Source organism: Coregonus lavaretus (assembly GCF_964263955.1).
Source record: "Coregonus lavaretus genome assembly, chromosome: 23".
In the NCBI taxonomy this organism is placed as follows: Eukaryota; Metazoa; Chordata; class Actinopteri; order Salmoniformes; family Salmonidae; genus Coregonus; species Coregonus lavaretus.
The window spans coordinates 6,868,328-6,886,449 of NC_140010.1; the positions used below are offsets into that span (position 1 = coordinate 6,868,328).

Below are 18,122 nucleotides of genomic sequence, written 5' to 3' on the forward strand. Positions count from 1 at the left end.
CTGACTCCAGAGCAAGGCGACAGGCGAGGAGATCACGGAGGGCGAGGTGCTCCTGGGGGTAGACATGCTGTGTGGGAACGGCTGTGATGACATGGATCTGTCCTTACTCTCCTGGATGCAGAACCTGTCCCACAGTGTCTTCTCCTGCGCCTTCGAGCAGAAGCTGCTTCAGATCCACGTGGACCGCCTGGTCAAGCCCGCCAAGGCCAGCTACGCAGACCTCCTCACCCCGCTCATCAGCAAGCTGTCCCCCTACCCCTCCTCGCCCCTCCGCCGTCCCCAGTCCGCCGACACCTACATGTCCCGGTCTCTGAACCCGGCCCTGGACGGCCTGTCGTACGGGCTGTCTGGCCAGGAGAAGAGGGGCCCAGGGGGGGACACGGCAGGGGGGAAGGGGATGTCCCCCATGTCTCATTCCTTCGCTAATTTCCACACAGGGGGCCAGAGTCTTAGCAGGAGTCTGATGCTGGAGAGCTCTGACTGCCACAGCATCTTTGAGGAGTCGCCTGAAGGGTGAGAGAGAGGAGTGTGGTTTGGATTTATGTTGCACTTATTCAATAAAAACATTTTATGTATTAAGGGCATGACAAGTCATTATACCACAAACAGATCTGAGACCAGGATAGGAATTCAACTGATCTGCCACTCATTTGTAGTAGTTTTACTCTAGAAGAATGGCCAAGCATCGTCTAGGGTAGGCTAAGCATTGACATTATGTCAATCAATCAATCAAATTGTATTTATAAAGCCCTTTTTACATCAGTCACAAAGTGCTATACAGAAACCCTGCCTAAAACCCCAAACAGCAAGCAATGCCGATGTAGAAGCACGGTGGCTAGGAAAAACTCCCTAGAAAGGCAGAAACCTAGGAAGAAACCTAGAGAGGAAACAGGCTCTGAGGGTGGGAGACACTGTGGCCCCGTCCGACGATACCCCCAGACAGAGCCAACCAGGCAGGATATAACCCCACCTACTTTGCCAAAGCACAGCCCCCACACCACTAGAGGGATATTAACAGACCACCAACCTACTACCCTGAGACAAGGCTGAGTGAAGATCTCCTCCACTGCACGAGCCCGAGGGGGCGACAAACCGGACAGGAAGATCACGTCAGTGACTCAACCCACTCAAGTGACGCACCCCTCCTAGGGACGGCATGGAAAGCAACAGTAAGCCAGTGACTCAGCCCCCGTAATAGGGTCAGAGGCAGAGAATCCCAATGGAGAGAGGGGAGCCGGCCAGGCAGAGACAGCAAGGGCGGTTCGTCGCTCCAGTGCCTTTCCGTTCACCTTCGTACCCCTGGGCCAGACTACACTCAATCATAGGACCTACTGAAGAGATGAGTCTTCAGTAAAGACTTAAAGGTCGATACCGAGTCTGCGTCTCTCACATGGATAGGCAGACCATTCCATAAAAATTGAGCTCTATAGGAGAAAGCCCTGCCTCCAGCTGTTTGCTTAGAAATTCTAGGGACAATAAGGAGGCCTGCGTCTTGTGACCGTAGCGTACGTGTAGGTATGTACGGCAGGACCAAATCGGAGAGATAGGTAGGAGCAAGTCCATGTAATGCTTTGTAGGTTAGCAGTAAAACCTTGAAATCAGCCCTAGCCTTAACAGGACGCCATTGTAGAGAGCCTAGCACTGGAGTAATATGATCAAATTGTTTGGTTCTAGTCAAGATTCTAGCAGCCGTGTTTAGCACTAACTGAAGTTTATTTAGTGCTTTATCCGGGGAGCCGGAGAGTATAGCATTTCAGTAGTCTAATCTAGAAGTGACAAAAGCATGGATGAGCTTTTTTGCATCATTTTTGGACAAAAAGTTTCAGATTTTTTGCAATGTTACGAAGATGGGGAAAAAAGCTGTCCTTGAAATATTCTTGATATGTTCGTCAAAAGAGAGATCAGGGTCCAGAGTAACGCCGAGGTCCTTCACAGTTTTTTTTAGACGACTGTACAACCATCAAGATTAATTGTCAGATCCAACAGAAGATCTCTTTGTTTCTTGGGACCTAGAACTAGCATCTCTGTTTTGTCCGAGTTTAAAAGTAAAAAATTAGCTGCCATCCACTTCCTTATGTCTGAAACACAGGCTTCCAGGGTAGGCAATTTTGGGGCTTCACCATGTTTCATCGAAATGTAGAGCTGTGTGTCGTCCGCATAGCAGTGAAAGTTAACATTGTGTTTCCGAATGACATCACCAAGAGGTAAAATATATAGTGAAAACAATAGTGGTCCTAAAACGGAACCTTGAGAAATACCGAAACTTAAAATTGATTTGTCAGAGGACAAATCGTCCACAGAGACGAACTGATATCTTTCCGACAGATAAGATCTAAACCAGGCAAGAACTTGTCCATGTAGACCAATTAAGGTTTCCAATCTCTCCAAAATAATCTGGTGATGGATGGTGTCTAAAGCAGTACTAAGGTCTAGGAGCACGAGGACAGATGCAGAGCCTTGGTCTGACGCCATTAAAAGGTAATTTACTACCTTCACGAGTGCGGTCTCAGTGCTATGATGGGGTCTAAAACCAGACTGAAGCATTTCGTATACATTATTTGTCTTCAGGAAGGCAGTGAGTTGCTGCACAACAGCTTTTTCAAAAGATTTGAGAGGAATGGGAGATTCGATATAGGCCGATAGTTTTTTACATTTTCTGGGTCAAGGTTTGACTTTTTCAAGAGAGGCTTTATTACTGCCACTTTTAGTGAGTTTGGTACACATCCAGTGGATAGGGAGACATTTATTATCTTCAACATAGGACTATTTTCATGAATGTGTCAAGAGATATAGGATTAAAAAAGTTGGGTGCCTCCATTGATCCTAGGTCCTGGCAGGTGTGTGCAGACTCAGGACAGCTGAGAAATACGCAGATTCAAAGAGGAGTCCGTCATTTGCTTTCTAATGACCATGATCTTGTCGTGGAAGAAGTTCATGAATTCATCACTGCTGAAGTGAAAGGCATCCTCTCTTGGGGAATGCTGCTTTTTAGTTAGCTTTGTGACAGTATAAAATATAAATTTTGGATTGTTCTTATTCTCCTCAATTAGGTTGGAAAAATACGATGATCGAGCAGCAGTGAGGGCTCTTCGATATTGCACGGTACTGTCTTTCCGAGCTAGTAGGAAGACTTCCAGTTTGGTGGAGAGCCATTTCCGTTCCAATTTTCTGGAGGCTTGCTTCAGGGCTCGGGTATTTTCTGTATACCAGGGAGCTAGTTTCTTGTGACAAATGTTTTTAGTTTTTAGGGGTGCGACTGCATCTAGGGTATTACGCAAGGTTATATTTAGATCCTCAGTAAGGTCGTTAACTGATTTTTGTACTCCAACGTCCTTGAGTAGATGGAGGGAGTCTGGAAGGGCCTCTAGGAATCTTTGGGTTGTCCGAGAATCTATAGCACGGCTTTTGATGGTCCTTGGTTGGGGTCTGAGCAGATTATTTGTTGCGATTGCAAACGTCACCTGTTTGATTAAGCCTGGAGTAGACTGAGGACTAACCTCTGTAGTAGGAAGCACTAGAGAGCCTCTACCTTCAAGTACTCGAAGAAGAGGCTCAGTGATGACTTGCTCAACACCCACTTATTAGGGAGTAGCAGAGTGACAGTAGTGATTATCTGAGGAATGTCTGGAGGACATTGCAGCAGTCGTTGATGCAGTAACATACACATTACGTAGTCCTTTAATGTGGTCTCTCTGGGTCTGTCTCTGTAGCTCCAGGACAGACACGCCCGTGGATAAGATGATGAGTTCAGGCACCCTGCGCCCCGATTCCGCCCCTGGAGAGGACGCCCCATCACCAAGCTCTGCAGAGAGGAACGAGGTAAAATACCTGATGGAGAGGAGGTGGGGAAGAGTGTCTTTTTTGCAAAATAAAAACACATTTCTAGAAAATGTGTCTAAAAAGCGCCTCACCCTGACCTTTTTACCCGGTTCAGACAAATCCTACAGAGTCATCTTCCCTACTGATGTGTGATGATTGGGGTTGTAGAGAGAATTACTTTCCAAGATGGTGGCCTCCATCAGTCTAAATATAGGCCTGAGATGAATCTGTGTCTGACGTGTGAAACTCACTGAGTCATCGATCGTCTGCGGTTTACAGAGCCTGGATTACAGCTAAGAGACCTGCCCTCTCTCTCTCTCTCTCTCTCTCTCTCTCTCTCTCTCTCTCTCTCTCTCTCTCTCTCTCTCTCTCTCTCTCTCTCTCTCTCTCTCTCTCTCTCTCTCTCTCTCTCTCTCTCTCTCTCTCTCTCTCTGTCTCTGTCTCTGTCTCTGTCTCTGTCTCTGTCTCTGTGTCTCTCTCTGTCTCTGTGTGTGTTACAGAACAGTACAGCCCAAAGGACACTAGTCGCCTGATTTCCCTCTAATTATAGCCTTAGAGGAGAGCAGACTGTTCTCTGCTCTGCTCTGCCCCACCACAGCTATCCTGTCTAGCCTATAGCGAGACTGTGAATGTAAAGGCCTGTGCTGCTCTGCCCCACCACAGCTATCCTGTCTAGCCTATAGCCAGACTGCGAATATACAGCCCTGCTCTACCCTGCCACCGCTGTCCTGTCTAGCCTATACTTGGACGTCGATTAAGGCAGCCCCCCGCACATCTCTGATTCAGAGGGGTTGGGTTAAATGCGGAAGACACATTTCAGTTGAATGCATTCAGTTGTACAACTGACTAGATATCCCCCTTTCCTACAGCCAGACTGTGAATGTACAGCCCTGCTCTGCCACGCCTGTCACCTGGGAGACTGATAAACAGACCAGTAGCAGAGTGGGACATTAGACTGATAAACAGACCAGTAACAGAGTGGGACATTAGACTGATAAACAGACCAGTAGCAGAGTGGGACATTAGACTGATAAACAGACCAGTAGCAGAGTGGGACATTAGACTGATAAACAGACCAGTAGCAGAGTGGGACATTAGACTGATAAACAGACCAGTAGCAGAGTGGGACATTAGACTGATAAACAGACCAGTAGCAGAGTGGGACATTAGACTGATAAACAGACCAGTAACAGAGTGGGACATTAGACTGATAAACAGACCAGTAGCAGAGTGGGACATTAGACTGATAAACAGACCAGTAGCAGAGTGGGACATTAGACTGATAAACAGACCAGTAGCAGAGTGGGACATTAGACTGATAAACAGACCAGTAACAGAGTGGGACATTAGACTGATAAACAGACCAGTAGCAGAGTGGGACATTAGACTGATAAACAGACCAGTAGCAGAGTGGGACATTAGACTGATAAACAGACCAGTAGCAGAGTGGGACATTAGACTGATAAACAGACCAGTAGCAGAGTGGGACATTAGACTGATAAACAGACCAGTAGCAGAGTGGGACATTAGACTGATAAACAGACCAGTAGCAGAGTGGGACATTAGACTGATAAACAGACCAGTAGCAGAGTGGGACATTAGACTGATAAACAGACCAGTAGCAGAGTGGGACATTAGACTGATAAACAGACCAGTAGCAGAGTGGGACATTAGACTGATAAACAGACCAGTAGCAGAGTGGGACATTAGACTGTGATTTCACCTTCAGATGAGACCCTGCTTTATGGCTCCCTCTGCCACAGCTCTGTGTGTGTGTGAGCCCAATAGGTTATTGGATTTCACACTGGCTGTGGTCCCTGCATCAAAGAGGGCGAGTGATGGCAGTGAATATGAATGGCATTTTTATTCCAGAACTGAAGGGGTGTGCCGTCAATGCTGGCTTTGAATGTGAATGGCACTATGTAAGAAGTTGGCTGTACTTCAAACCATTCTGAATTAGGTTTGTGGTTTAATAAATGTGTGTGTGTGTGTTACCTCCTCAGCTGCGTGACTCGACAGAGAAGTTTGAGGAGTTCTACCGCCAGCGTCTGAGGGTACAGCAGCACCTGGAGCAGAAGCAGCAGCAGAGAAAAGTCTACCAGCAGATGCTGCTGGAGGGAGGGGTACAACACACGGACCAGCCAGCCCCCGGGACAGACGCCATGCAGCACAGCCTCACGGAGACCTTCCTCAACAGGTCAGACATACCCACAAAGCACAGGACTTCAGTTCCTCAACAGGTCAGACATACCCACAAAGCACAGGACTTCAGTTCCTCAATAGGTCAGTTATTCACCCACCGCGGTCTGAAACCAACATGATGAGTTCACCTCAGCCTTGCTTTTTTTATGTTTTGATGAGTTGATTTCCATTTTGTCCTAAACCCTGTAATGACTCTCCTCCTCTTGGACTGCTCCATATGTTGCAGACCACAGACCTCAGATGTTACATGATGTAATGTACTATTTCTTCCTGCATGTAATGGATGGAATAAGGGTTTCTCTGTTGTTGCTGAACATATCGTTTAAATCAAGCACCATTGCCTCACCCTTAGGAAAAAAACAACACTTTAGAAGACAGTACAGCCTTCTCTGTACAACCCATGGCTTGGATCTAACATGACGCAATGGAGAGACACACGCTTGTTATATATAAACATTCAGGACAGTCTGGGTTCAGCATGATTTTAAAAAGTATGGGAACATTTTGAGTCTAGTTAGAAGAACATAAAGGAAATAACTAAGAAAGGCCCTAAAGAACTCTAATGATATCATTATGCCCTTCTAAATAATACAGGGGGAGGGATGGAGAGGGGGAGGGGATGGAGGAGGGAAGAAGGAGGGGAGGAGGGGGGAGGGGGGGAGGGGATGGAGGAGGGGGGAGGGAAGAAGGAGGGAAGAAGGAGGGGAGGAAGGAGGGGGTATAAGGAGGAGGGGGGGGGGGGGTAGATGGGGAGAGAGATCAAAAGCACTTTGTCCTACTGATTCACACCACAGTCTAGAAGGGAGAACATGGCCTGACCCTATGATGTCATCTCTATTATAGAGTGAAAGACAATATACAGTATCAGTAGACAGATTCTATTTCCTGTGGATAGGGGCTCTATGACATCAGCCTATCTAGGGTTCTATATCTATGGTAAACACTCAATGTTAATGAGATGCTAGCCTGGAGGATGTTTGACAAGATGACAAAATGTTAACTGATGCTTAGAGAGGGACTGTTGTGTTCTTTCACTAACAGGGTGTCTTATGAAGTGTCTCTAATACCCTGAGCACCAGCTGCTCCTGTGGTGCCTGGAGACAGACTGTCATTATCTAACTACAGTGGGGAAAAAAAGTATTTAGTCAGCCACCAATTGTGCAAGTTCTCCCACTTAAAAAGATGAGAGAGGCATGTAATTTTCATCATAGGTACACGTCAACTATGACAGACAAATTGATAATTTTTTTCTCCAGAAAATCACATTGTAGGATTTTTAATGAATTTATTTGCAAATTATGGTGGAAAATAAGTATTTGGTCAATAACAAAAGTTTCTCAATACTTTGTTATATACCCTTTGTTGGCAATGACACAGGTCAAACGTTTTCTGTAAGTCTTCACAAGGTTTTCACACACTGTTGCTGGTATTTTGGCCCATTCCTCCATGCAGATCTCCTCTAGAGCAGTGATGTTTTGGGGCTGTCGCTGGGCAACACAGACTTTCAACTCCCTCCAAAGATTTTCTATGGGGTTGAGATCTGGAGACTGGCTAGGCCACTCCAGGACCTTGAAATGCTTCTTACGAAGCCACTCCTTCGTTGCCCGGGCGGTGTGTTTGGGATCATTGTCATGCTGAAAGACCCAGCCACGTTTCATCTTCAATGCCCTTGCTGATGGAAGGAGGTTTTCACTCAAAATCTCACGATACATGGCCCCATTCATTCTTTCCTTGACACGGATCAGTCGTCCTGGTCCCTTTGCAGAAAAACAGCCCCAAAGCATGATGTTTCCACCCCCATGCTTCACAGTAGGTATGGTGTTCTTTGGATGCAACTCAGCATTCTTTGTCCTCCAAACACGACGAGTTGAGTTTTTACCAAAAAGTTATATTTTGGTTTCATCTGACCATATGACATTCTCCCAATCCTCTTCTGGATCATCCAAATGCACTCTAGCAAACTTCAGACGGGCCTGGACATGGCTTAAGCAGGGGGACACGTCTTGCACTGCAGGATTTGAGTCCCTGGCGGCGTAGTGTGTTACTGATGGTAGGCTTTGTTACTTTGGTCCCAGCTCTCTGCAGGTCATTCACTAGGTCCCCCCGTGTGGTTCTGGGATTTTTGCTCACCGTTCTTGTGATCATTTTGACCCCACGGGGTGAGATCTTGCGTGGAGCCCCAGATCGAGGGAGATTATCAGTGGTCTTGTATGTCTTCCATTTCCTAATAATTGCTCCCACAGTTGATTTCTTCAAACCAAGCTGCTTACCTATTGCAGATTCAGTCTTCCCAGCCTGGTGCAGGTCTACAATTTTGTTTCTGGTGTCCTTTGACAGCTCTTTGGTCTTGGCCATAGTGGAGTTTGGAGTGTGACTATTTGAGGTTGTGGACAGGTGTCTTTTATACTGATAACAAGTTCAAACAGGTGCCATTAATACAGGTAACGAGTGGAGGACAGAGGAGCCTCTTAAAGAAGAAGTTACAGGTCTGTGAGAGCCAGAAATCTTGCTTGTTTGTAGGTGACCAAATACTTATTTTCCACCATAATTTGCAAATAAATTCATAAAAAATCCTACAATGTGATTTTCTGGATTTTTTTTCCTCAATTTGTCTGTCATAGTTGACGTGTACCTATGATGACAATTACATGCCTCTCATCTTTTTAAGTGGGAGAACTTGCACAATTGGTGGCTGACTAAATACTTTTTTCCCCACTGTACATCAATTACTTTATTAAAGAGACATGGCACAAGACCAGCAGCGATTACACCCGTGTGTGTGTGTGTGTGTATTAACCTGTGTGTTCTATCTACCCAGGTCCATTCAGAAGCTGGAGGAGTTGAACGTAGGGATGGAGAGTCTAGGGGAGGAGGTCCAGTCTCTGGCCCAGCAGTGTAATGGCACTTGCCCCACCCCCGAGAACAACAACAACAGTGACCCCGCAGGCCTGACCCCTGACCCCAGCGTGACCCTGACCCCCGAGCAGGGCCGCCCTCAGGGAGGAGGGGTGGTCAGCAGCACCCCACTACGCACCGCAGGGGGACGGGGGGTCCCCCCACCTAACGAATCCCCCGTGGTCTCCCAGAGGTGAGATACTGGTGTGTGTGTGTGTGTGTGTGTGTGTGTGTGTGTGTGTGTGTGTGTGTGTACGATATACACATAATTGTCTGTATGGCTGGTGTGTATACATGTTTTTTCTTTGTGTACATGGCAGGGTTTCCATCAGGAAAATTTGGCGCTGGACAACGTGACCGGCAAGATCTTTTTATTTACCGGACATTTGAGAAATTAATATGCATTGGGTGCGTAACGCATTACAGCGTCCACCCACTGTGCTCAAAATCACATTATTATTGTAATTCATCTTAACAGAATAGAAATTAGCCTGTAAAGTTGTAATAAAACAATGTTCTTATACCAACATGACAGGTTTTATTTAAAAGCAAAACATTGCCTGTTGCGTCTTTATCCCTGCTGGAAATCATCAATTAATATAATTTTAAAAAATCTATAAAAAAAACATTTAGCCTAGAACAAGTTGCCTTCACGTTAATAAAACACTACTTTAAAATGTAATATTGTATAATATAATTTGCGAACGACCTGTCCTATAGACTGTTTGTATGAACATTTTAATTAATAAATAACAAAACTCAGCTGTTTTCAAATACAATCTAGGCCTCTCTAATTTAACAGCCTAGGCATGAACATTTTAAATAAGCCTAGTAAATAACAAAACTGGGGAGAGGTGGTGGAGGAACACCAGGGCCGGTCTGCCCCATTTCCGCTGCCATTCAGCACCACAGCAGTGGAAAGAGGCCACTAGGCGGCCAGAAAATGAAGAAATTATCAAAGTGATGTTGGACAATCAAATTCAATATGTAAATGAACTAAATTTGTTAAGGCTGGTTCATTGAGAGAAATCTTATTTTACAATGCTGCTGTGAAGCGAGGCCCACGCCATGCATTTATGAAAGCACTTGTTTCCAAAGCTCAATTTATATCTCACTCTTTTTACAGTTCTACTGGATGATGTTAATAAATGGTATGTTTGTTGTAATTTGAACTATCGTGGGGTCGCAACTCGTGTCATGTGTGATATACGAGGCTTATTGAGAACTCTGTTTCTTACTATAGGCAGTTGGCTGCCTAGTGATTGTAACTCTCTGATGTGAATAGTTGGCAACGATGTTTAGTTTCCAAGTGCTACGGAATAAGCTTAACTGAAATGCACCAATTGTTCATGATACACATAATTACTCTACTCTGATCTATCAATCCATTCCAAATCTTTATACTATACATGACACAGAGGCAGCATATGTTGATCTTGCCTAGGGCGGCAGCAGAAGTGCTAAGACTGGGCCTGACAAACACAATAATTAGCCTCTAATTTACTTGCGTTTGCGGACGACCGTGGCCTGCTCAAAGTGAGCCGCTGCTGTTGGGAAGTAAAAACTGTCCAACTCCTTGGAGCAGCTTGATGCACATCAACCTCATTACTTTGTCCTAAAGAAGGCGCGATCTTGAGCCCATCTTTACTCTGTTTTTGGAGAATGAATCCCCTCTCGGCGGGCACACTGGAAACAGGGATAATCAACACTATCTTTGTAAAGCTTGCCCAGTTGAAGGACACTTAGCTGAAGTCCTTTATGAGGACCTCGTGTCTTTAACGTGAGTCAAAATAGACACACCCTACACTGTCCCAGCAGCTTGATGATTTATTATAGAAACACACCCTACACTGTCCCAGCAGCTTGATGATTTATTATAGAAACACACCCTACACTAATGTCCCAGCAGCTTGATGATTTATTATAGAAACACACCCTACACTAATGTCCCAGCAGCTTGATGATTTATTATAGAAACACACCCTACACTGTCCCAGCAGCTTGATGATTTATTATAGAAACACACCCTACACTGTCCCAGCAGCTTGACGATTTATTATAGAAACACACCCTACACTAATGTCCCAGCAGCTTGAGGATTTATTATAGAAACACACCCTACACTGTCCCAGCAGCTTGAGGATTTATTATAGAAACACACCCTACACTGTCCCAGCAGCTTGATGATTTATTATAGAAACACACCCTACACTGTCCCAGCAGCTTGATGATTTATTATAGAAACACACCCTACACTGTCCCAGCAGCTTGATGATTTATTATAGAAACACACCCTACACTGTCCCAGCAGCTTGAGGATTTATTATAGAAACACACCCTACACTGTCCCAGCAGCTTGATGATTTATTATAGAAACACACCCTACACTGTCCCAGCAGCTTGATGATTTATTATAGAAACACACCCTACACTATGTCCCAGCAGCTTGATGATTTATTATGTAAACACACCCTACACTGTCCCAGCAGCTTGATGATTTATTATAGAAACACACCCTACACTGTCCCAGCAGCTTGATGATTTATTATGGAAACACACCCTACACTGTCCCAGCAGCTTGATGATTTATTATGGAAACACACCCTACACTGTCCCAGCAGCTTGATGATTTATTATAGAAACACACCCTACACTGTCCCAGCAGCTTGATGATTTATTATAGAAACACACCCTACACTGTCCCAGCAGCTTGATGATTTATTATAGAAACACACCCTACACTAATGTCCCAGCAGCTTGATGATTTATTATAGAAACACACCCTACACTAATGTCCCAGCAGCTTGATGATTTATTATAGAAACACACCCTACACTAATGTCCTAGCAGCTTGATGATTTATTATAGAAACACACCCTACACTAATGTCCCAGCAGCTTGATGATTTATTATAGAAACACACCCTACACTAATGTCCCAGCAGCTTGGGGATTTATTATAGAAACACACCCTACACTGTCCCAGCAGCTTGATGATTTATTATGGAAACACACCCTACACTGTCCCAGCAGCTTGATGATTTATTATGGAAACACACCCTACACTGTCCCAGCAGCTTGAGGATTTATTATAGAAACACACCCTACACTGTCCCAGCAGCTTGATGATTTATTATAGAAACACACCCTACACTGTCCCAGCAGCTTGATGATTTATTATAGAAACACACCCTACACTAATGTCCCAGCAGCTTGATGATTTATTATAGAAACACACCCTACACTAATGTCCCAGCAGCTTGATGATTTATTATAGAAACACACCCTACACTGTCCCAGCAGCTTGATGATTTATTATAGAAACACACCCTACACTGTCCCAGCAGCTTGATGATTTATTATAGAAACACACCCTACACTAATGTCCCAGCAGCTTGATGATTTATTATAGAAACACACCCTACACTAATGTCCCAGCAGCTTGATGATTTATTATAGAAACACACCCTACACTGTCCCAGCAGCTTGAGGATTTATTATAGAAACACACCCTACACTGTCCCAGCAGCTTGATGATTTATTATAGAAACACACCCTACACTGTCCCAGCAGCTTGATGATTTATTATAGAAACACACCCTACACTGTCCCAGCAGCTTGAGGATTTATTATAGAAAAACACCCTACACTAATGTCCCAGCAGCTTGATGATTTATTATGGAAACACACCCTACACTGTCCCAGCAGCTTGATGATTTATTATAGAAACACACCCTACACTGTCCCAGCAGCTTGATGATTTATTATAGAAACACACCCTACACTAATGTCCCAGCAGCTTGAGGATTTATTATAGAAACACACCCTACACTAATGTCCCAGCAGCTTGATGATTTATTATAGAAACACACCCTACACTGTCCCAGCAGCTTGATGATTTATTATGGAAACACACCCTACACTGTCCCAGCAGCTTGATGATTTATTATAGAAACACACCCTACACTGTCCCAGCAGCTTGATGATTTATTATAGAAACACACCCTACACTAATGTCCCAGCAGCTTGAGGATTTATTATAGAAACACACCCTACACTAATGTCCCAGCAGCTTGAGGATTTATTATAGAAACACACCCTACACTATGTCCCAGCAGCTTGATGATTTATTATAGAAACACACCCTACACTAATGTCCCAGCAGCTTGATGATTTATTATGGAAACACACCCTACACTAATGTCCCAGCAGCTTGATGATTTATTATAGAAACACACCCTACACTGTCCCAGCAGCTTGATGATTTATTATGGAAACACACCCTACACTGTCCCAGCAGCTTGAGGATTTATTATAGAAACACACCCTACACTGTCCCAGCAGCTTGAGGATTTATTATAGAAACACACCCTACACTGTCCCAGCAGCTTGATGATTTATTATAGAAACACACCCTACACTGTCCCAGCAGCTTGAGGATTTATTATAGAAACACACCCTACACTAATGTCCCAGCAGCTTGATGATTTATTATAGAAACACACCCTACACTGTCCCAGCAGCTTGAGGATTTATTATAGAAACACACTCTACACTAATGTCCCAGCAGCTTGATGATTTATTATAGAAACACACCCTACACTGTCCCAGCAGCTTGATGATTTATTATAGAAACACCCTACACTAATGTCCCAGCAGCTTGATGATTTATTATGGAAACACACCCTACACTAATGTCCCAGCAGCTTGATGATTTATTATAGAAACACACCCTACACTAATGTCCCAGCAGCTTGATGATTTATTATAGAAACACACCCTACACTGTCCCAGCAGCTTGATGATTTATTATAGAAACACACCCTACACTGTCCCAGCAGCTTGAGGATTTATTATAGAAACACACCCTGCACTGTCCCAGCAGCTTGATGATTTACTATAGAAACACACCCTACACTAATGTCCCAGCAGCTTGATGATTTATTATAGAAACACACCCTACACTATGTCCCAGCAGCTTGATGATTTATTATGGAAACACACCCTACACTGTCCCAGCAGCTTGATGATTTATTATAGAAACACACCCTACACTGTCCCAGCAGCTTGATGATTTATTATAGAAACACACCCTACACTGTCCCAGCAGCTTGATGATTTATTATAGAAACACACCCTACACTGTCCCAGCAGCTTGATGATTTATTATAGAAACACACCCTACACTGTCCCAGCAGCTTGATGATTTATTATAGAAACACACCCTACACTGTCCCAGCAGCTTGATGATTTATTATAGAAACACACCCTACACTAATGTCCCAGCAGCTTGATGATTTATTATAGAAACACACCCTACACTAATGTCCTAGCAGCTTGATGATTTATTATAGAAACACACCCTACACTAATGTCCCAGCAGCTTGATGATTTATTATAGAAACACACCCTACACTATGTCCCAGCAGCTTGATGATTTATTATGGAAACACACCCTACACTGTCCCAGCAGCTTGATGATTTATTATAGAAACACACCCTACACTGTCCCAGCAGCTTGATGATTTATTATAGAAACACACCCTACACTAATGTCCCAGCAGTTTGATGATTTATTATAGAAACACACCCTACACTAATGTCCCAGCAGCTTGAGGATTTATTATAGAAACACACCCTACACTAATGTACCAGCAGCTTGATGATTTATTATAGAAACACACCCTACACTGTCCCAGCAGCTTGATGATTTATTATAGAAACACACCCTACACTAATGTCCCAGCAGTTTGATGATTTATTATAGAAACACACCCTACACTAATGTCCCAGCAGCTTGAGGATTTATTATAGAAACACACCCTACACTAATGTACCAGCAGCTTGATGATTTATTATAGAAACACACCCTACACTATGTCCCAGCAGCTTGATGATTTATTATAGAAACACACCCTACACTGTCCCAGCAGCTTGATGATTTATTATAGAAACACACCCTACACTAATGTCCCAGCAGCTTGAGGATTTATTATAGAAACACACCCTACACTAATGTCCCAGCAGCTTGATGATTTATTATAGAAACACACCCTACACTAATGTCCTAGCAGCTTGATGATTTATTATAGAAACACACCCTACACTGTCCCAGCAGCTTGAGGATTTATTATAGAAAGACACCCTACACTGTCCCAGCAGCTTGATGATTTATTATAGAAACACACCCTACACTGTCCCAGCAGCTTGAGGATTTATTATAGAAAGACACCCTACACTGTCCCAGCAGCTTGATGATTTATTATAGAAACACACCCTACACTGTCCAGCAGCTTGATGATTTATTATAAAACACACCCTACACTGTCCCAGCAGCTTGAGGATTTATTATAGAAACACACCCTACACTGTCCCAGCAGCTTGAGGATTTATTATAGAAACACACCCTACACTGTCCCAGCAGCTTGATGATTTATTATAGAAACACACCCTACACTGTCCAGCAGCTTGATGATTTATTATAAAACACACCCTACACTGTCCCAGCAGCTTGATGATTTATTATAGAAACACACCCTACACTGTCCCAGCAGCTTGAGGATTTATTATAGAAACACACCCTACACTGTCCCAGCAGCTTGATGATTTATTATAGAAACACACCCTACACTGTCCCAGCAGCTTGATGATTTATTATAGAAACACACCCTACACTGTCCCAGCAGCTTGATGATTTATTATAGAAACACACCCTACACTAATGTCCCAGCAGCTTGAGGATTTATTATCCTATGAAGTATATTTGCCTTTTAAGTTGGAGCACACTGACTGGTATTGCCATCAATGAATAAAAAGCATTATTTGGCAATGTATATATTTTTTGTCCCAGACAATTTGTCCAGCAACAATTTCTTACTGATCAGCTTTTCATTTTTTTTTTTATCAGCCAAAAGCACGCATTTACCTGCCAACGGAAACCCTGGTACAGGGTATGCACAGAGTAATGTACTCATGTTATATCTGTGTGTGTTCTAGTCCCCTGACAGTAGCTGGACAGACCTCTGGATTAGATGACTCGCCAGGAGCCCTCACCCGGAGTAAGGAGGTATGTACCTCTCTCTCGTTCTCTGACACACCGTCTCTGTCTACACTCCTACTGTAGACTTAGTAGGACATTAATCACTCTCTCTGGGATAGGATAGAATAGGAGCCGGCGGCAATGAGGATCAGTTCAGTGGGGGGAATAATCCTTTTTTGGGGGGAGGAATCCTGTAACAACTACGATGTCATGCACAGTAATCCTGGATTATACCCTGTGATGAGTGGAGATTTTAATCCATTAGATTACAGTTAGAGCAGCAGTGATAAAGGCTATTGTATGTTAGCATGAGCTGTTGGCTCTATTTCAGAATAATGAATAGCATAAGGCATAGAAGATCAACCCAGATTATACTGCTAATTAGTGTCTTCAGAAAGTACTCACACCCCTTGGCTTTTTCCACATTTTGTTGTGTTACATCCTGAATTTAAAATTGATTAAATTGAGATGTTTTTGTCACTGGCTTACATAGAATACCCGATAATGTCAAAGTGGAATTATGTTTTTCAACGTTTTTATAAATTAATAAAACATGAAAAGCGGAAATGTCTTGCGTCAATAAGTATTCAATCCCTTTGTTATGGCAAGTTCAGGAGTAAACATTTGCTTAACAAGTCACATAATAAGTTGCATGGACTCACTATGTGTGCAATAATAGTGTTTAACATTATTTTTGAATGACTACCTCATCTCTGTACCCCACACATACAATTATCTGTAAGGTCCTTCAGTCGAGCAGTGAATTTCAAACACAGATTCAACCACAAAGACCAGGGAGGTTTTCCAATGCCTCGTAAAGAAGGGCACCTATTGGTAGATGGGTAAAAAAAAAAAAAGCAGACATTGAATATCCCTTTGAGCATTGTGAAGTTATTAATTACACATGGGATGGTGTATCAGTACACCCAGTAATTACAAAGATACAGGCATCCTTCCTAACTCAGTTGCCGGAGAGGAAGGAAACCGCTCCTGGATTTCACCATGAGGCCAACGGTGACTTTAAAACAGTTGCAGAGTTTAATCGTGAAAAGAAGGAAGCCTGTACAGAATACAAATATTCCAAAACATGCATATTCCAAAACATGCACCTATTTGCAACAAAAGCACTAAAGTAATACCGCAAATTAACTTTTTGTCCTGAATACAAAGTGTAATGTTTGGGGCAAATCCAATGCAACACATTAGAGTAACACTCTCCATATTTTCAAGCATATTGGTGGCTGCATCATTATATGGGTATGCTTGTAATCATTAAGGTCTGGGGAGTTTTTCAGGATAAAAAGGAAACTGAGCTAAGCACAGGCAAAATCGTAGAGGAAAACCTGGTTCAGTCTGCTTTCCACCAGACACTTGGAGATGAATTCACCTTTCAGCAGGACAATAACCTAAAACACAAGGCCAAATCTTGCTGCCCGAGTTAGTGTTGACTTAAATCTACTTGATAATCTATGGCAAGACTCCAAAATGGTTGTCTAGCAATGATAAACAAACAATTTGACAGAGCTTGAAGAATTTTTAAAAGAATAATGGACAAATGTTGCACAATCCAGGTGTGGAAAGTTCTTAAGAGACTTACCCAGAAAGACTCACAGCTGTAATTGCCGCCAAAGGTGCTTCTACAAAGTATTGACTCAGGGGTGTGAATACTTATGTAAATGTAATATTTCTGCATTTCTATTTCAATATGCTGAAATGTCTAAAAACATGTTTTCACTTTGTCATTATGTGGTATTGTGTGTAGATTGATGAGGAAAAATATTTAATCCATTTTGAATTCAGGCTGTAACACAACAATGTGGAATAAGTCAAGGGGTATGAATACTTTCTGAAGACACTATGTTAAACCCATACAGTGCCTTCGGAAAGTATTCAGACCCCTTGACTTTTTACAGCTTTATTCTAAGATTGATTAAATAAAACAATTTACATTTACGTCATTTAGCAGACGTTCTTATCCAGAGCGACTTACAGTTAGTGCATACATTATTCTTTTTTATTTTCATACTGGCCCCCATGGGAATCGAACCCACAACCCTGGCGTTGCAAACACCATGCTCTACCAACTGAGCTACCTCCCTGCCGGCCATTCCCTCCCCTACCTTGGACGACGCTGGGCCAATTGTGCGCCGCCCCATTGGTCTCCCGGT

At 43.4% G+C, this 18,122-nt stretch overlaps 1 protein-coding gene across 1 annotated transcript in view; it reads left to right on the forward strand.

The window, feature by feature from the left end:
* Window positions 1–18,122, forward strand: part of LOC311098657 (WD repeat-containing protein 47-like) — a 28,423-nt gene that overhangs the window by 5,204 nt on the left and 5,097 nt on the right. Inside the window, exons 7-11 of the mRNA XM_084139194.1 lie at window positions 11–513; window positions 3,711–3,819; window positions 5,823–6,016; window positions 8,840–9,109; window positions 15,912–15,981. Coding sequence (XP_083995320.1) covers window positions 11–513; window positions 3,711–3,819; window positions 5,823–6,016; window positions 8,840–9,109; window positions 15,912–15,981 — 1,146 coding nt within the window. The remainder of the gene's footprint in view (window positions 1–10; window positions 514–3,710; window positions 3,820–5,822; window positions 6,017–8,839; window positions 9,110–15,911; window positions 15,982–18,122) is intronic.